This window comes from Bactrocera dorsalis, chromosome 2, assembly GCF_023373825.1.
Source record: "Bactrocera dorsalis isolate Fly_Bdor chromosome 2, ASM2337382v1, whole genome shotgun sequence".
Taxonomy (NCBI): Eukaryota; Metazoa; Arthropoda; class Insecta; order Diptera; family Tephritidae; genus Bactrocera; species Bactrocera dorsalis.
The window spans coordinates 92,470,476-92,492,283 of NC_064304.1; the positions used below are offsets into that span (position 1 = coordinate 92,470,476).

The 21,808-nt window shown below is 37.7% G+C and overlaps 1 protein-coding gene across 3 annotated transcripts in view; it reads right to left on the minus strand.

The window, feature by feature from the left end:
- Nucleotides 1–21,808, minus strand: part of LOC105230214 (zwei Ig domain protein zig-8) — a 183,939-nt gene that overhangs the window by 27,727 nt on the left and 134,404 nt on the right. For 2 of the 3 annotated variants that reach the window (XM_049449035.1, XM_049449036.1), the window contains one exon: nt 13,688–13,758. In XM_049449035.1, coding sequence (XP_049304992.1) covers nt 13,688–13,758 — 71 coding nt within the window. The remainder of the gene's footprint in view (nt 1–13,687; nt 13,759–21,808) is intronic. The other variant, XM_049449037.1, reaches the window with a different exon arrangement.

The following is a 21,808-nucleotide window of genomic DNA, read 5'->3' on the forward strand; positions in this document are numbered from 1 at the left end:
TGTGAAGAATCTGGCAATATTCTTGTGCTTACACAATTCTCTCATTTTGACGATGAAAAAGTTTAGAAATTACTATAAAAATTGTTGAGGGAATTCGAAAAAAGCAGCGAGCAGAAGCAGAATACACCAAAGTGTATGGTATGTAAAAAGTTGTACAACAAAAGCGAAATCAAAGAAAACAAAATGAGATTGCACAAGCAGTACGAGTACAACGAGTATGAATGCTTGAATGCTCTCATGCTTGAATGCCATGGGCAAAGCAGCCGCCGCAGTGGTTGAGGGCGAACATGTGAAATATGTTTTTTGATGCAACTTTCGGTCGGATTTTGTTTCGCTTTGTTGTGGCAGCATGAATCTAGATAAGAAATTGCACCAAAAAAAGAACCAAGAAAAAGAAAAAACATTTCAAGAAGCACCGAAATGAAATTGCAAGTCAACTAGAGCAGCAAAAGCCAGCAGGCGAATATTTTGCCATCATTGTTGTTGTTGCTGTTGTTTGGTTGACGCGACATTTATGCTGCTGATATTTGCTATATTTGCTATTGCATGCGCTTGCATGTATGTATGTATATGTGTGTGTATGTGTCTGTGTGGTCGTTTTGTATTGTTGTGTCGTGGCGAACAACTTGTAAGCAGGAAATGGCAAAAGTCATAAAATCACAAGTTTTATGAGCGCAAAAGGTCTAATCTCAGCAGGCGTTAAACTTGTTGGAACCCCATCAACCTCTTCCGCTAGAATTTAGGGGTTCATAGCAAACAAGCGCGTTGCTTACCTAATTGTGTAGAAGGGACAAAAAGTGCATATGTGGGAATTATTTGCATAAATATTGGCAAAGTGTTTAAATTTACGATTGAAAGGGGTCCGGGTGTGTGTGTATGTGTGGAGGAAGTTACCACTTTTAGATGTAACGATTTATCCAATTAAAATGGAAAAGATTTTTTAAGCATCATAAAATGTACAGTGACTGCTAAACTGTTTTTCACGAACTCGAAACTCGGTGTGCTAGAAATAATATTTATAAAAGAATATTTTTTCCATTAGCCGCGCTCAGTAGACAGCGTACAATATATTTTTTTTTTCCTTATAAATCATCTGTAAACAATTTTACAATATTTTAAAAATTTTTTTGGTAAAGAGGAAAATAAAAAGGCCTAAAACACTTCTTAGTCTAATCAAAACATATTCAAGAGCTTATTTCTTATATTCTGAAAAGTGCAATTGGGACTATGGTAAGTTTGTCTTGAAGGCCCGGGAGGAAGCAACGAAGACCCTATAAAAGGGATGTAAATGATCTGTGTAATAAGCTAAGTCGATTTTGTTATCTTCGTTTGTATGTATGTACATAAATATACCAGAACTTGCCTCAGTTTTTGACATATCTGACAATTTTCATATAAAGATGATCGAACGAAAGCTTTCGCTATAACTTTAATAGTGACAAAAAACATTTTTAAATAGTGTTTCATGAAAGTAATTTTTCTTCTTCTTCTTTGCTGGCGTAGACACCGATTACATGGTTATAGCCGAGTTAACAACAGCGCGCCAATCGTTTCTTTTTTTCGCTATGTGACGCCAGTTCCTACTTCTTCCTGATATTTACCTTACGAAACTCCAGTATTATCACTCGGTAATCTACATATTTACCGGAATTCTCTAAGTACATTCTTCACCATTAAATTCAAAAGTCCCCCAACCGCAGCAACAATTAACACACTAAAATAAAATCAGGAAAACTCTCCAAATACCAATAAACATAAACGTATTTACAACAATTGCGAAGACTTAATCAAGAATTGAAAATCACTTCAGGTCATAAAAGGCATTTCCTTGTAAATCTTTGCATACATGCAAAGCAAAGGTCACGAAGTGAGCGAGACTACATCAGCCATGGCTCCGCAATACAATTCGTGCTCGGCATAAATATGTTTGGCTTCCATATAAAACTTAAAAGTGCTACAAGCAAATGCATAAAAACTCCTACAGCGTCTGCCAATATGCAATTGTATGTGTGAGCAGCAGTGTATGTGTGTGTATGTGGGCGCGCAATTTAGCGGAAATGTTGCAACGCAAACAAGCGGCTTAAGCGAAATTACATTCAGGCATATGTAAGCGATTTTCCACACTTAAGCGCAAACAGTAAAAATCGCATAAATTCACAACAACAATTGTCGGTATAAAAGTTCGAAATAAATAGCTTTGAAATCGCGTGTACAAGCAATAAAAGAAATTCCGATAGGACTCTCAGCACTTATACGCCGCTATTGTTTGTTGGTGTTTTGTGAACATGACCGGATTACTCTTTTGCATACAAAATCAATATGTGCACGTGTGCCGCATGTGTTTGTATATTTGTTTGAGCATCACACGCGCGCTTCAATCGGAAATCAATAGGTGAACCAGAGCTAAATGCGTTGATTGGATAGCGGCTGTGATCTTTGTTGTATTCTAGCTTCAAGCTGTAAGTTTGCCTAGATATTTTTATAGACACTTATGTGCTGACAAAGTCCACGTAAATACACGCTGGCTGATAATTTAGGATGTGGTAAAAGAAATTTATCTCGCAAACCTTGGCTGATCGATCCAGACTAGCAGTAATAACTTTATGCTTAACATAGCCTCATAATAAGTCGAAAATGCACACTTATTTTTGGATCCATATATTCTTGATTAATTACTTACCCTTATTTTTAGATGCGCTTACCCAAAATTACAGAAATTTCGTTTTAACTCGACTGGTGAAAGCAGAGATTTTAAAACATCGCAGAGGCCCAGCGATTTTCGAGAAACTTTTGAAAGAAGCCAGTAGTGAATATCATCTTCGATGATTCCCAAAGGGGTCAATTGAGAGACAGATAAGTTAGATGATTAGAAAATGCTGTGTCGAAAATAATATCTAAATACTAAATGAACTACTTTTGTAAAAACTGTTGAGCAAATAAGTTCAAAGAATTAGTTTTTGCATTTTAAATGTGTCAACTTTTCTTCTTGGACCACAAACAATTCTTTTCTGCTTAACTAAAGGGTGATTTTTTAAGAGCTTGATAACTTTTTAAAAAAAAAAAAACGCATAAAATTTGCAAAATCTCATCGGTTCTTTATTTGAAACGTTAGATTGGTTCATGACATTTACTTTTTGAAGATAATTTCATTTAAATGTTGACCGCGGCTGCGTCTTAGGTGGTCCATTCGGAAAGTCCAATTTTGGGCAACTTTTTCGAGCATTTCGGCCGGAATAGCCCGAATTTCTTCGGAAATGTTGTCTTCCAAAGCTGGAATAGTTGCTGGCTTATTTCTGTAGACTTTAGACTTGACGTAGCCCCACAAAAAATAGTCTAAAGGCGTTAAATCGCATGATCTTGGTGGCCAACTTACGGGTCCATTTCTTGAGATGAATTGTTGTCCGAAGTTTTCCCTCAAAATGGCCATAGAATCGCGAGCTGTGTGGCATGTAGCGCCATCTTGTTGAAACCACATGTCAACCAAGTTCAGTTCTTCCATTTTTGGCAACAAAAAGTTTGTTAGCATCGAACGATAGCGATCGCCATTCACCGTAACGTTGCGTCCAACAGCATCTTTGAAAAAATACGGTCCAATGATTCCACCAGCGTACAAACCACACCAAACAGTGCATTTTTCGGGATGCATGGGCAGTTCTTGAACGGCTTCTGGTTGCTCTTCACCCCAAATGCGGCAATTTTGCTTATTTACGTAGCCATTCAACCAGAAATGAGCCTCATCGCTGAACAAAATTTGTCGATAAACACATTTCGAACCGAACACTGATTTTGGTAATAAAATTCAATGATTTGCAAGCGTTGCTCGTTAGTAAGTCTATTCATGATGAAATGTCAAAGCATACTGAGCATCTTTCTCTTTGACACCATGTCTGAAATCCCACGTGATCTGTCAAATACTAATGCATGAAAATCCTAACCTCAAAAAAATCACCCGTTAAAAGCCGCAAAGCAATTAAAAACAGATTCATTTGATACAAATTCAGAAAGCTTTGTAAAGGAAAACCTCCTTGTCCATAAGTAAAAAGAATAAATGCGAACATAACACACAAAGCCAGAATGATACTCTAAAATATACTGAGAAAATTTGAAAGCAGCAAAAGTGAATGTTGTACGAATATATAGTACAGCATATACAGTTTATAACAATATATAGCATATATGTGTATAACAGTGCTGAGCAATATAATGAAAGAATGAACCAAACAAAAAGTTAAGAACAGTATATCTCCGCACTTAAAGTACGTTGGAGAGCCACATATTATATATGTACATAGAATTACACGACATACGAGAGAGAGAGAGAGAGCTTTAAGGCCGGGTCAGAGGAATTTGTTGAATGAAAACAGCGATAAATAATTGAGTGCAAGAAATTCGAAACTCTTATTGATATATGTATGTATATATAGTACATACAAAATTAAGGAGTTTTCTGAAAAGAGGAGTCCTACTTTGGAGGAAATTAGAATGAATACACTAGCGGGTTTTTCCAAACGACGCTACAAAAGTAGACCGATAGGGACTCTATCGCAAACGACCGAATATTTTTTCCCGCTCTTTTGACATTTCTCTTCAGTACGGTTTGCCATTTTATCATGGAAACACATACGATCCAACAGCGAGTCAAAATTATTAAAATTTACTACTGAAATTCGGAGTCAATGGCATCAACTTTAAGAGCGCTTCGTCCAATTTATGGTCGTCATAATCATCCTGTCAGATCAACAATTGAGCGTCTAGTAGGAAAAATTTGAATCCACAGAAACAGTAAAAAATGTTTCCGTGCCAGTAATACAAGGAAGTGCCCGCAGTGTTGAAAATATTGCAGCCGCTAGCGCATGAATTAAGGAAGACCTAAAACAGTCTTTCACAAGTCGAACTCAAGCGTTGGTCATCTCTGTGACGTCATACAAGATCAAATTGATGCAAGAACTGAAACCGCTTGACCACCAGAATCGTCCTATGTTCGTGTATTGGACTGAGCAGCAACTTGAAAATGATCCAGGTTTTCATCAAAAAGTCATCTTCAGCGAAGAGGTTATTTTCTGGCTGAATAGCTTCGTAAATAAGTAAAATATGCGTTATTGGTCAGCCAGCAATCTACACGTACTCCATGACACATCAGTGCATACCGAAAAAATTTCGGTTTGGTGCGGTTTGTGGAAAGGCGGCATAATTGGGCCATATACTCGTATCTTCAGTGATGATCAACACCGGCACTTTACTGTGAATGGGAATCGCTACCGCTCAATGAAAACTATGTAATTTTGACCCGAATCGGATGATATGAACTTGGACAATATGTGGTTCGAACAGATGGCACCACAAGCCACACAGCGAGTGTCTCAATCGGTTTATTGAAGACCAAGTTTGGTTAACGTGTTATTTCACGAAATGGTGAACTTGGTACGAATATCGAGCGTAAAATTGCAGCAGTATCGACCGATTTGAGCTTGAAACCCGTCGAAATTTGGATTCAGCGTCTGAACTTCTGCTTGGTTGCCATGTAAAAAAATCGAGATTCATTAATAATGGCATCAAGTGTACTTTTAGGTGAAATTTGAAGGCAATATGCTTCGGCAAGAAAAGATACATTAATGGCATACAGATAACGTGATTAAGAATTGAGGTTAAGGAAACATACTTTGAATTTACCATAATTGCCATGAGATCGAATTCGATATACGACCCTTGGACAGCAACACTGTTATTTTTTTGAACGCGCATGTAAAACGAATCAATATGAATTTTTGCCAACTCGGAACATATTGCGCATATGGCTTGGCTGTACATGTATTATATAGTAGTAAATACCAGGTCAGATTAGAACCGGTGTGCGCGCAGAAATATTTTCATATGCAATGCAAAGTATGAATCTGATAAAGCTGGTGTATTTGGTGCATGTAGCATAGCCTCAGGGCAAAAGTTGATGCAACTTGCTTTTTGGTGTTGTAGCACATGTACTCCTACGCCGAGTTGTTATTATACGTGTTGTGTTGTCCCCTTCGTTCCAAGCGCCGAACATAATGAAATAGCACAGGATAAAGAAGGCAAGGACAGCACAACTTCGTTGGCTGCATTTCCATTATCACGTTGCTGTTTCATATGCAGATTGTGGCCCGAAGCTTTACAAGCTCCGCTTCTCGACTTGTGTGCACCTTGCACTGTGGCAACTGTGTGTGGCAGCCAACCGAATCGGTGATTGTCTGGCTAGCAGAGATTTCTCTGTGGCATTACATTTTGGACAACTTGGAAAGTATACAAGATTTGTTCTATTTTCAGTGAGAATTCGAAATCGTGTTATTTTCCTTGCTACGCCACAAACAACCGTTAGCGAATGTTGCAACTACAAATACGCAGATAAGCAATCGTGTTTGTTGGCAAGCATAAATACGTAGGTGCTCGTGTATTTATGTGGCAACGTGTCTCTAAGCTTGCTTACATACACGCCGCTGTGACCTTTAGACTTGTGTGGTTTCGTGGCTGCTTTTGGAAGCCAGCTCAAAATTTTAATAAAATGTTGGCCAAGAGGAAAATCCACGCACCAAAAGATTTTCATTACCATAGCAGGTATATGCAGCTGCAAGTGTGTGTGTGCGTGTGTGTTGTAGAGTGTGAAAGTGTTTGCTTTTACTTCTGTTCAGTTTGCAGCATAGAGTGCTTGTGTAGGGAATGTCATGGTCGAGCGGTCTACTATCACCTCGCCTTGTTTAGGCATATAGTACGAAAAGGTTTCGGTGCAGCGACGTTCGGCCTTGAAAAATTGTTTTAATCAACTTGTACCTTTTGTGCTATCAAGTTTTGGTTTATAGATTTTAGACAAATTTTTTGATTGGGTCAACTGACATTTTACTTTCAAGGACATTTTACATTTTCTATCTACGAACTCTGAAAACGAAAGTGCTGTTTCACCGCCGAAACTGGGATCTATTTTGAAGCTTTTTGAAGGGACTTATTAATTGGCCTGTTAGGTACATTATAGGCATATATTCGTACCTTCATTTGTCAAAGCCTGCCTAATTATTTCTATTTTAGAATGTATGAAAATCTTCTATCTCTTTTTCTCTCTCGCTCGATTGGTTTCGCACGAACAAACCAGCAAAATCAATTTCAACACTTTTATAAACTGCACTATTTGACGTAAAATACTTTGTCCAGCTTTTATTTCTTTTGTTTGCAGCGGCGCACTACCAACTGACAGACGATGTGTCATTGATAGCTGATATCACTGGATAGTTGAGAAAACTTCATGCAGACACACACCAACACATAAAAGTAAGTTAACATAGTCTGACAGTCGCAGCGGTTGCCAAGAAGTGATAATGAAAGAGCGAGTGTTCAAAAGCACATACATATGTGCATAAGTCTAAAAGTTTAAGGAAGAGTTAACTATAATAGGAAGTATTAGAAAAAACAGTAGATTTTTGCTTTAGAAAGCACATAAATGGACTGAAGCTTAGTATTTTTTTTTTAAATAGGATGTATTTCGATTTCGATAGTGAGAAATGCCTTAGAAAAGAAAAATCTAATTTGAAGCAGATAAAACTTCGACATATTGAGCTGCGACTGCGATCAAAATAAATGCTTTTTAATTGCAATATTATTGAAAAATCAAAAAAGAAGAGTTGCAGTTGTGGAAAATTACCAGCAGTGCCTAACTTCCAACGGAGAAGTTATGGTATTTTTTTGGCACTTCTCTGCGCCCTGTTGGCTTTCTATTTTACAGTTTTCGTGTAGAATATCTTTTTGTATACTTCAGTTGAGATTTTTTAGCACCTAATGGTACATTTATATACCACTTCCCTCGATTTGCGTGACATTTCATACTTTAACAACGAAGCGAAGAAACCAAAGGGTATACCCGAATGAGCGCTGTGCTTTCAGTGAACGCTCTTTAGTTAAAATAGCGACGGCGCTTGAAGAAGCGTAAAAATATGTAAGTACAAAAAACATACATCGAACTTCTCTGTCAAAACAAAAGTCTAAAGCAAAGCGAAGTCAAAGTTCTATGTATATCAGTCCTAAGATCTCAAGCTCTTTCAGATTAATATTTTCTTTATGATGCTGCTCTTTAGTAATATTATTTCCTTTTCTCTATCTCAGTAGCGTATTTAGAAAACATTTTGCAAATTTCTATTTCACAGTTTCTCCACAATCCTCAATGTCCACTCAATAGCATTGCAAGAAATTTTATTTTAATCGCTACCTACACGAAAGCTTACGCAATCCCATGTGCTTCAACACACAGACAAGCACTCTCCCACATTAGCACAATTGCCAGTATCTGTTTCAGGTCATCTTGCCAATTTTTTACAGTTTTCACTTTCCACTTTCCACTATTTCATTTTTCAACTACTTACATTACGCCGTAATATGCTTACAATTGTCGGAGTGGAAGGGAGATGAAGTCGCGTGAGCGTTGCCGCCAGTGTGTATCGAAGTGCACGAGGAACCAATGAACCTGCCACATTATGAACAGTTAACCGAGCAAATGTGAGTAAAGTGCACAGCATGCAAGCGCGGCTAAATATGTATGTATGTGTGTGTAGCAATATGTGCGATTGTTTGCTCGTTGGTTGCTGACATCTGCCCAATACAAATGAAATGTAATACAAACATACGACACACATGTGTGCACACCATCAGTGACATGGCAAACAATCAGCAACAATGGGAGAAAAATGTGAGAACGGCAAACAGTAGAAAAAGATAAGGGCAACAGCTGAATTGTTGACCGATAACATACTTCACCACATACATACATGCTTATATAGCATTGTGCACACATATCTATATATAAACATATACTTGCAACAGTGTTTGTAAACCCTTTCGGTATATTATTATTTATATAACACAGTCTGGCCTTATAGAGCACATTATCTTTGCTTGCTTCCACACACACGCGCACAGCCACACTCACAGAGGCACACATACGAGCATTTACAGCCACACACTGACACTTATTGCCTTCGCCTCGCCGCCTGTGTAGCAGCATGTTGCAACTTCAAGGCTGCAATTTACTTCCGCTGTCAGTTGATTGTCTCAAGTTTAGCTCGCATTGTCTGCTAGCTGCACATCTGTCCTTTCCTTCGCCGCTATATTGTGCTTTTCTTGCTCTGTTTGTCAACATACAATGTCTGTTAGTCCCTTTCAGCTGTCAGTTTGTGCATTCAGCGCGGCAACTCTGTGCAAATAAATATGGACTCGGGTGTGTGTTGCAAGTCCTTGTCCGTCTTATTGTTCAGATTTTGTTGCTGGGCTGGATTTCTTATCACATGGTCGTATAAGTCCTACTAAATTGTTTTCTTGGCTGCTAACATAAGATTGCATACCCACACAGACCTACTTCCAAAGATTTATATACACATTAGGGTGGTCTGTGTGTCTCCTCGTTTGCTCTGAAATCGCATGCCATTTCTGCTTCCTTTTGGAGTACATGCTGCGCGACACATCCTACATTTCATAGCTATATTTATGTTTGTAAATACATTTTAATGCCATTCTTAGTGCCATTTCCCGGTATGTGGTACTATATCCACGCATAAAGTGCTTACTTCGACATTAGTAATGTGATCATATAATGGTTTGTTTAATAGAGATTACTTGCGTGCGCATAATATATCAGTAAACACGTAAGGTTGCACAAAACCAATCGGAAACATATACATATAAATACCTTATGACAGATTCAACAAGTAAATATTCTTTATTATGAGTTGCTTAGCATTTTGGTTAGCCAAAGTATAATAAGGACGTCTACTGTGGGCAAAAAATAGTAAGACTGTCTAATTTAAATATCACGCGAAAACCCATACGTCGAAATATTCTTCTTCTAGGTTAGTATGACTATCAGTAACGTCTGACAAACAAATGACTAACAAATGTCACATCCGAATAATCATTAGTATTTTTCTGATCATTACTGCCTTTCAGAAGTTCCTAACGTATGGCGTTTTTATTGAAAGTGAAATTATTCAGCAAAGAAGTCCCATTGTGTGTGGAATCAAATTCCTGGTGCCGAAATGTTCCGAATGTTAAAAAACACCTTTAGTGGTAATTGTTTGTCACGAGCAAGCATTTTTGATTGGTACAAATTATTCAAAGAGAGTCGAGAAGGTGACTACGACGACGAACGTCCAGGACGGCCATCAACATCAACATCTCAACACGTCAATAAAATAGAGTAATTGATGCCTGAAAATTCATGACTAACAGTCAGACATCTCACTGGCATCGTTGGCCATATCGGAGGGATCAGTGAAAACCATTTTGAAAAATCATTTAGGCCTAGGAAAAGGGAAAGCACGATAGATTTCGAAATCTCTTAATTTTTTTCGAAAAACAGCGTCGCGTTAGAGTCTGTGAAACAATGCTTTCTGACTATCAGGATGTCATGAAACGTATTATTACTGACGATGAGTCTTACATCTATGCTTACGACTCGGAAATAGAGGAACAGTCGGCTGAATATTTTTCGAATCAGATTCAATTCGTTAATATACAAGTCATGTAATTTTGTATATACAGGATTTGTCCGGAAAGTAATAGTACCAATTTTCTTCCTCCGCGACTGTACTTCGGAGCGTGCGCGCACCAACTGGATTCGATAGAGAGCGTTCTTAGCTAACGAACGAGGGGCGGGTCAGCTGTCTCCGAGCACCTGTAAAATCAGAACAAACATTTTTGTGCGTCGTGTATCTTTGCAGAGGTACGCGATTAAATTCTGTGTGAAACTCGGTATATCTGCGACTGAGACGTTTGCTATGATCAAGCAGGCTTACCTAGATGTTGCTTTAGCAAGAAGTGGTGCGTTTCGGTGACACCAGGCCTTTTTGAAGGGCCTGAAAGATGTCCATGATGAAGACCAGAAGAATGAGCAAATCCAAATATGAAAACGATGCTCATTGTCTTTTTTGACATCAAAGGCAGCTTCCAGCATGAATTTGTTCCTCCTAGGCAAACCGTGAACGCCAAATTTTACATGGAAGTTCTCAAGAGACTCAAACGAAAGATCAATCGCGTCCGACAAAACAACGCAGCCGATTGGAAGTTGCACCATGATAACGCCCCAGCTCACACCGTCTTTGTTGTAAACAGCTATCTAACCAAGACCGGCATTCCAACGATTCCGCAGCCGCCCTACAGCCCAAATGTGGCCCTTTTACTTTCTGGACAAATCCTGTATACTATATTTATGCCATCAAGGTGGCAAACTCAGTCGATGTGGCCGTGTCCGATTTTCTGTCTGTATATATGCGAGAAGTTTCTTATTTGTCGGAACTGCAGTAATCGGAATGCAATTGTGTGTAGCTGTCATACAATCTGAGCGATCAAAGTAAAGTTCTTGTACAAAAACTTATTTATTGGGCAGGATATCTTCACGAGATTTCGAACACTTTAGATAAATTATTTATATTATTTAATGTACTGCTCCATTAAAAACAGTACAAGAAATCCTCAATGATCTGAACTCTGGAATATACCTGGAAGATCAGACGTAAGATCTATGAGTTGCTAAGGACCCCGGAAGGTGAAACTAAATACAGAATTATCAAGAAAGCCGCTCGAACTTATGGTAAATCTGGTTAGGAGATTAGTTTTGATTTCTGGTAGTAAGACGGGATGACTCTGAGAATAAAGGTGTGGCATCCTTAGTCTCTCTAAGGCTGAACAGCTAGTCTTAACTCGTCTGCTTCCAAAACAACTTCAACAATTGAAATGTAGCAAGGTTTCATGTATCAAAGCGTGGGTTATTATTGAAGCATGAGTGCTTGAAACCTTACAACAAATAGATGAACCCGCCCTTTGATTTAACAATACCAAGAACAATTTAAAAGGCGAAGTTCAGTTTAATAACTAGCAGAAATGTGTGTGGTAAATATTTATATATTTGAAGTAAGTATTATACATATCATTCTTCATAAAATCAATTCAAACTTGCAAAGAATTGTGATCACACAAATGTGATGAATTTAATTTAGTTTTCAAACAGATATCTGTAATAATTAAGGGAGCTTACCACAGTCGGTGTGCCAGTAATTGCTTTTTGAAACAATTATTCTCCACCATGTATATGTATATGTTTACTCATACACCAATACTAAGTAGTTAGTGAAATTTATTCGTTGAGAAGACGTAATATCCTAACTGATATAATTCATACTTACATCAATAAAGGCATGACAATGTGTAATATACTTTATTACATGATTGGCTACGTACTCCAAAAGCACCGACTTGCGAGGTATCCAGAACTCATTTGGTTGCATCAACAACACAAGTGTCATTGTGAAAATTATATGCTAACTGACACTGGATTTTATAATAGTGTTGCTGCATGCACGTGCAGAATTTCTAAACATATTCAACACTAATGTAATAAAGGCTTATAAACACATATGCATGTATGTTTGTGTGTTTATATATGTGGCAAGCGCGTGCTTCAAATTTGCAACTGAGCCGAGAAATTGCACAAATTTCAAATTAAATATGGCAAAATTGATGAGTGTACATATATGGTACCGCAAAGCGAAAATTTTACTCAAATATAAATGTATGTATGTACAGCTGGCAACTAACAATAGGTGTGCCAAAATGGCGGATGATTTGAATTTTGGGAAATGCCTGCCAATATATTTTAATATGATTATATTGTATTTAATATATTAGTGGTACAGGATTTATGTACATCATATTGCTTTTGAGTAGTGTGGTAAGTAAATTCCTAGAAGCAAATAGCAATTAATGCGCTTGTAAGTCTTAGTACTTGTAGGTGTATAATATAATACTTTATAAGTGTAAGTATGTATAAATATAATGTATATTGTACATTTAGCATATAGTTAAGCACATTTCCGCACTATTAAAAGTCCTACATGCAGATAAAATGCTTAGCTAAAACTTTCCGGACAATAATCTAAATCTCATTAAAATTGTGTAAACGATTTATATCGGCTTGAAACGGAAGATTTTTTCATAACTAAAAAGGTATTAAACTTTAATACGTAAATGGAACATTATATCGAAAATGTAGCGCCAACGTCTGATTGAACTTTTTTCGAGTTAACAATGTAATGACTATATTAAAAATACTATGTATTATAAGAAAATATTCAGGTAGATATTACTGAAACCCTAACTTGACTGCTAACCTTCAGCATCAGTCCGAGTACGGGCATTTACGACATGAGCCTCCAATTTAACTGCCGTCGACTGCCTAGCCATGAATGTTAAAATGTTGTATGAAGTCATGTAAATTTGCACTCCAACACCAAGCAAATTACTTCACTTAAGCCGCATGGATTGTGGTAATTAAGTGTTTGCTTAGCTAATAGTTTACAATTAATCCACTAAATGCTCGAAAATCAAACCAGACGAAAATGAACGATTCTGTGTATGTATTTTGACTTAGATTTAATGCGTTGGGTATTTCAAATAGTTTAATATGAGATCAACACATTTTGTAGCTATCAGAATGTCCTCAAATAAGGCTGCTTAAAAGCTTTCGTTTTCATTGTATTCATATAAGTACGAGTATATAAAAGCATGCCTCATATATTTTTGTATTTTCAACTTATATATATATATATATATATATACCCACATAATAACAGTTATTGGTATACTTAGATTTATCACTAGCATAGCGCATTGTTGCGATTTTAATTACCTGTCAACGGTGAGTATATGACCATCACGCACGCGCACCCAGGACACTGATTTGTTGCCGAGCTGCTTCACCTTAACACAATGCAATGAAAAAGAAAGAAAATAGAAAAAACATGTTATTTCATTTGACCGCCAGTGTGCGTTGTGAGAAAATATTGTAAATATCAGTTAGAAACGCTTAAGTTTGAATAATGAATTTTTGATTTTTAAAAAGTTGAATACTAAACTTAAACTTTGTTAAGAATTGGTCTCATTGCAAACAAAACCTCTTTGTAAGAAAACCCAGAGTTGAACCATTTAAGTTATCCTTTTTTAACGAATAAATATATATATTTTTGTCAGATAGGATAGCGGCAAGGTCACGCAAATGAAGAAAGTTTTCTGAGCGCCATTCACTTGGGTGTGGCCAGAAACGATACTTTTACATATGGCTCAAGGAGCTCACAACTTACGGTCTTAGATTAAATATCCTCTGAGAAGCCAAAAGCAACCCTTTGAAGGTGAGATAAAGTTAGAAGGCGAGTCATCCTGTTTAAGGGTTGTTGGCTGGGTTTGAAACCCCATACGTAAAAAAACATCCCAATGAAAAGCAAGAATCTATTTGAGCTTTTTTACGGTTAGTTCAAAGCTTATGGAGAAGATTAGTGGAGGATTATATTATCAGTAACTATATATCAACTTCAGTTTCAGACTTTCCGACTACTGCAGTACTGCAGTGTTTGCTGGCATTAAGGTAGCAGTAGATTTACTGCTTCGAAGTGCATACTCTTTTAGAGATTTGACTATCTACTCTGATAGCAGAACCGCGATACCAGCTTTAAGCATCCCACCTCGTTGTCAATAGCAACGACTCACTCTGTTATAAGACTAAGAATGGGTGCCAGACTACAGCGGAATTTCAACTGTAAATCCGTTGAGCTGAGAAGGAAAGGTACTCTAGCTCCACGATTAATAGAATATTAACGGGTCGATGCTCCCCACTACTGGTTAGCTCGCAGGAACTCTGGCAGTAAGATTTTTTTTTTAACAGAATGATCACAAGAGCTCCAGTAACTTAAAAGGTTTGATTTACAAAAGTTCTCTTTCCTCAGTAAGGCTACGCTCTCCCTAATTCCAGCTGGCCATTGCCCTTTCGGCGTCTACGCGGCAAGTTTGAGAGTATACATATAGTAGTCTAAGTACGATCTCTGTATAAACCATCGAACCTAACCTTAATGTTTCCTAGTTGTCAAAAATAAATCAAATAAAAATCATGGTTTGAAATTTTCCAAAAGTCAACTTAAGCGCTTTCCAATTCCACTCGAAATATCTTACTAAATTATGGTCATCACTACGGCCCTATATACTTTATACTTGTATATTAATTTTATATATATAATGTGGCTATCTATATACAAACATTACTCTTATTTAAACGCAGGCCTTGTTTTATGCTCAACACTTTTACAATAACAAAGCAGTAATTCCGAAATAATTTTCATGCGCTCACCAATCACGCCCACTCTACATAAAAATACATACATTTACATACATATGTGCTTAATGTAAATATATACAGCGTTGCTTTTAATGGACTGTTGGTTTCACCAGAGTTTACTGAACACTCAATTAACCGACTGTTGACTAAAACCATACACCATGTGTGTGTGCGTGTCAAGCAGTGAGCAAGCCACACCTGCGCACTTACATAGAAGCATAATTATATACATGTGTATGTATGTGTGGTTGTCCACGCTTGTGTAGTTCTATGTTATTGCGTGTTATTTGTAAATTATTGCAGGTGCTGCTGCATATGCTATAATTCACACACACACAACAACAACAAAAACAATAGCAATTATAATGGCAGCAATATCCCATGCATTTACCCTGCCTAGGTGGCCTGCTCCTTATATCGATTCATTATTTGCTGCTAGCGAACCCATAATTTACAACAGCTCTCCACCACTCGTGTTGTTGTACACGTTGAGCAAACGACATATAATACTTATACACATACATACATACATACATACAATATATTAGACAATACACATTATACATATACACGCGCAGTGCAGTTAATCTCCTTTGGCTTAACTCAACTTTGATCCCTATTTTGTACATTTGACGTCGGAGTAAATTACTGGTTTCGGATTCTGCATAATTTGTCAACGAGCGTAACACTGATTTACTGCTATCCGTATATACCATGCCCAAGGCCGAAATGAAATGACCAACATTGATAGGTCGCACCTTTTATTTTGAGATTTTCGTGAGAGCGCTTCGTTGGTATATTACATGACATACATATATAGTAAATTATATAGGCGTTTTACGCCACAATCGCACCAATCACTTGTGCATTAAATGAGTTGAAATTGCCGTAAATACAAAAGGCGGATTATTTATTGTAATTAGTGTTCACTGAGATAAGGCAACGCTCATTACATGTATTACTTCGCGATTAAACTCTTACTTCCACTTAAAGGCAGCAAAGGTCATTAAAATTTTGTATATTTACTTATAAAAATGTCAGTGTCGAGTAAACAACAAATACAAGTGGCATGCTATTTAACGTTATAATGGCCTTTGAACGTTACGCAAAACACAGTTTTAATTTCGCCATTCGCTTTTAAGCATTTGCGCTCGTTTAAATCTAAATGCCTGCAACGCGCTTTGAAATGCATAGAACAAACCCAGCGGTACGGGAAGGTAGACCAACATGAAAATGCAATTAAAAGCTTAAATTGCGTTAAACGCGCTACCGAGTGCGGCTGCAAGGCGCAAACAACGCTTTCTAAAAGACCCTGTAGGAAGCAGTAAGTGGACAAGTCTATAAAATATTATAAATTTCTTTTATTTTTTCAATGCTTTATAACCAGCGCTGGCAATGTAGATAAAATATTACGATGTGTTTCTCAGAACATATTTTAGGATAACCTAGCAGTCATTGATGCCGATTTGAAATTAAATTTTTTTTTGGGTTAAAGCCTCTCAAATAGTTTATCTATTCCGCAATGTCGATAAATGATGAAAAGAAAATAATGTGTAATCATCCACCTCTGAAAAATCAGAACCTCCTTTTGACGAAACCTGTTTTACGAGTTACTACAGACCAATGCGAACTGTCTATTATAAGCAAGGAGCTGCATTTAGTCATTTGCTAGAAAAAGTAATGTTCATCATTACGAGGCAGTCCAAACAGCCATGGATATCGTTTGAATGGTTCAAATATAGCTTTTGAGACCTCTGTACCTCCAGATAAGAGCTTGAGTGTTTTGGATCAAGAACTAGACATACATAGACGATGGATTATTTATGATGAAATAGGAGGTTTGTAATAAATCAATGCGGGAAACAAGACAATAATCTCACATAGCAATACGTCAGAGAATGGCTTTAAAAGCAGGAGGCAGTACCTATATGTAGTGTCTGCCAGAAAATGGCTGCATATACATATACTGGGTTTCAAATCATAAATGAATTCCGGGAAATAGCTGAAGAGGTTGCCAAAAATGCCATCCGTCCTGCTACCAAACAGGTACAGAACGGACAGTTGGTTCAAGGCGAGATGAAAAGCCTGAAGTACCTGCAACATCGCCGGGGGCTCTTAGAAAAACTCGCATGTTGTTTACTCACGCGGTTTCGAAAGGACTGCCGGACGGATGTTGCCCTCCTGACAGGGCACAACCTCTGGATATCACTTTCGAGCCGGATGGGCATAAGTAATGACAATATATGCAAGAAGTGCAAGAAAGTTGGCATAAGAGACGCTAAAACAGCTCATATGCATGTATCTAGCACTATCTAGATAACTAGGAGCTTCGGAGCTCATAGGATCAGAACAAAAACAAATTTTAATCATCGAAAATCACTTCAATGTTTTTCAAAATAATCTCCATTAAGATGTATATACTTCTGCATGCGAGGTATCTCCAAAACAAGCCTTTTGAACGCATCAACCGCCTCTACAGGTTTCGAAAAAAGTTAACCTCTGAGTTTACTTTTCGGTGCAAAGTCAGGACTTTATAGAGGATGACTAAACAAATCGATGTTTTGAGTGCTCCTAATTTCTTGAAATTTTACTAAATATTCCGCACACGTCCAGTTTTTGTGAAAAAACAGCAACAATCAGCTAGGAGTGCTTCGAGCGCGAACAACTTTCGGATTCAGCTCATCTGGAAATACACGTAGAGTCGACTTTGGTTTACTCTAGAGCTCATACGTGCAAATCCACGATTCACCGGGATCCAAAGTAATCAAATTTTTTACGGTAAAATTTTCATGCAATACTCAATGTATGTCCGTCCAACTAATTCGCATGGTTGTCTTAATCTCACGATATGTCATATGACGATCTAGCAATGCCAGTTTGCGCACAGCATTAATAGTTTCCGGACCATAACTGATTTTGAACGATATACCGGAAATTATATTCATTATATCATCGATAAACAGTGGTCTTTAATGAAGCTTCATCGCCAAAAACTTAATAAAGTTCATCACGTTGAAAAAAATAAAATAAAATGTTCGCGATTTTGTTCCGTTTTTTGGCCGAGTTGAACATTTTAAGTTTCTGTATACAAGCTCCTAGTGTTGCAAATATAAAAAGCAACCTACGTATATACATTTTCAACACGACTTTTTATAAAATCGATCAGTGTTTTGGAGTGCATCCAAAAACACTGAAGTTGTACGTTTGTGAGACAGTTCTTCTATACCAATTTATCTCAAAGGACCATTTGAATGATTCATAAATATAAGATATTATTCTCACTGTATTCCTCTTTGCTGCTTGCATTGAAATTCCAACGGGTCACATATACCAGTAGCGCATAGAGGGGCGCAACTCGGAAATAAGCGCTTGCAATAGCCCACAAATTTTAAGTTCCGAGCAAGAGATGTATGCATTTTCCCAACTCACCATGCAATTAAACCACCCATACTCCTCGGCCACGCCATGAACCGTTTATAGTTTGCTGCATGCTCCTATTCATGGTAAGCCTTAAATTAAATATGCCTAATTGTTGTTGCAACTGCACAACACACTCACACATACATATGCGCATATGTGCTAAATCGTAAGAGAGCGAGTGCTATCTGCCTGGTCCGCTTCCAGCGAATCACTTGCCATTGTAATCACTTCGTCTAATTAGCGGCTGCAAAAGTAGCTAAAATTGTTAATTTGGATAATACTAATCGAAATTAGCCTAACCTAGCGTGAACGAATGAATATTCAATGCCAGCTTGATAGCGTCGCTCTGTGGCGGTGTGGGCGGCAAGGCTTGTACCAACAACCGTTACTAACACAGTTACGGCAAACAGAACCGCATTTGAAAATTGGCTTAATTGATGTGGATTTGTATGCGTAGAAGTGGTCTCATTTGGTCTCATTCGATTTGAATTCTAGCACAAATGATGGCCTTTAAATTGGAAATGTGGAGCACCAAATTATTTAGGCATATTCTTTGTTACAGTTAGATTCACACAATTGCGGAGCAGAGGCAATTTAACAGTTGCATTGGCAAAATTAAATGATATTTCGATTGGCTTTTGTTCTTGGAGAGTTCGATAACTGTGTTACATATAGTAGTACAAAATGAAAGTCACTTGGTAAGCAACCATAAGTAGATCATGGTTTTTTCCGACAACACAAATTGACAATGGCAGTTGCTCAGTAAAACCTCAAGACACGTTTGCTCTCACAACTATTGTACTATATAACCTAGTCGGCTCTATGATGCAGTAGTATGATGGACAGGCGTACGGAATTTTTTCTACCAATAGGAGAGGGCTTACCTGCGGAATTAGTCTGTAATGCATCAGCATACAACTCCACAGTTAACATTGCCAAGCAGTAATTAAAGCTGTAACCCCATGTCGCATATAGGCTAGAAGTGTCTTGGGAAGCAGGCAAACAGTGGAGAGTTTCGCCAGGAACAACCACTTGTAATGGGTGCCAGGTCACAAAGGCATCGATGACAATGAGAAAGTGGAGGGTATTGCCAGAGTGGTGTACGACATTAGTAAATCTAACCATTGTCTTTACGACGATTTGAACAAGAGCATCGCAAGGAAAGTGAAAATTCGATGCTATGATCTATTAGGATGAAAAACTACAAAAGTCATGTCCAAGGCGGTAGATCAAAAATACGCAATGTTCCTACTCAATATTGAAAAACGAACTGTAGAAACATGATTGCAATACTCACTGGTCGCAGTCTCGTGCCGGCACACGTCTGCAAAATGGGACTGACGTATCAAGATGAATGCAGGAAAGGTCAAGAGCAAGTCACCATGGAGAATTTTTTGTGCCCTCGTCCAGCACTAGAAAGGCAATGCTTAAAACATTTGGTGACCCCATGACTCCATGAGATACTGGAAGAGGTAATGATGGTGACTCCGTAGGACCTGTGAGAGAAAGATGATTACTTCTTTTGAGTTGCCTAACGGCACTGCATCTGTCATCGCTGAGTACCAAGGTCTCTGCGTGGCTCACGAGCCGGTTAGAGTAATCTAACCTAACCTACGAAGATGACTGTGACTGACAAAAGCACAATGGAGAAGCTCACCACGTTGACTGTTCGTCGTACTTTGAGCCGAGATTTTCGTACATGAGAAGATAAGTTTACACAAAATTTTGCGAAAAAAATTTGTTTGCAGAAATAAAAATAGGAAACCCAAAAACTGGATTATTTGTATTCTTCACATGAAATTTGAGGTTTTGTGAAAAATATCTGCATTCAAGAGTTATGGGTCTTCATTTACCTACAACATTGTCGTATAACTTTTTCTACAGAACTGATACTTTTGCCGGAAATCGAGTAAAAGCAACTTTAACCCTTAAAAATTTAGCCACGATTCTTTCTTTACCCGAACTCAGATCTCACTCAAATTGTTTTTCCTTAATAGTTGTTACTTTTTCTTTTATTTCCGATAACTTTCATGCACCACTACGAATTTCTATTCCTTTTTATCAATTTTAGAGGCACTAGTCTACTATGTACGTACAAATCTTCAAATATTTCTACATATGTCCTTGTTATAGGAAATATTTTGTGCCACTAAATACGTAAAATTATTTTCTTATATTACTTCACTCATTCAAATATCCCTGAATAGAATCCAATTAACGAAATCATTTGCTTTTTAGCATTATAATACATTAAATCACTCCTACACAAACACCCTGTCACACTTCTTCACGCTTAGATTTGGCTATTCAAAAGTGAATGGTATTTGCACTTCCTGTTTGACCTCACTGCAAACACGTCGCTGTGATAATAACTGCTGTCGCTTGTCAGATAAATTTAAATAAATTGAAATTTCGACAAATTGGAACGCATGTTTTTAATTAAGAACTTTTCGAAAATCGAATCGATTTCATTAATACCCCCTCTCAAAAAGAAAGGGATGCCGTCATTAAAACAAATTCCCAGGTTGTTTGCGCGCAGAAATACTTATACATATACAGATGTATGTGTGTGGAAGTGTACACAGTAGTTGTAGTTGTTGTTGTTATCGTTTTCGTTGTAGTTGCGGCGATGTGACACTCCAATTACGCGAACAAAAGGATATGCAAATCACCTGCTACGCTGAACTTTGTACGAATGACAGTAGTGAATGGGAAATGCTGTTAGCAACTGGAGGCAGCAGCCGTTAGCAGCTACAAATTTCATTAATTAAGTCGACGTCTCCGTGCGACAGACAACACGCACACACACACAAAGATGTACAGTTACTCACACAATAACCATTCACCGAAAATTAACAACGCTGTGGGTTCAAGCAGCAGCTGGCGCAAGGCACAAGGCACAACCAAATTTGGCGTTAAATGTAAATGAGTTTTTGAACACAAAGGACCCGCTTTCAATGGACGAAGTGAAATGCGTAGCAGGCAGATAGTTAGCGAGAATGAATGCCGATTTGAAATTTAAGATTTGGTGGCAGTAATACGAAAACGTATAGTTTTCAAAGACTCTATGGTTAAATAGCGCTCCTTATAGTGCTGAATAGATTTGTAAGCTTCGGCCAATGCTTTGATGTCACAAGGCTTTCACCGCTAATTATCAACTATCGTGAAATTAATTCATTAAAATTCCAACGCGATCTTGCGGCAGAAAATTGTCAACAGAAATTT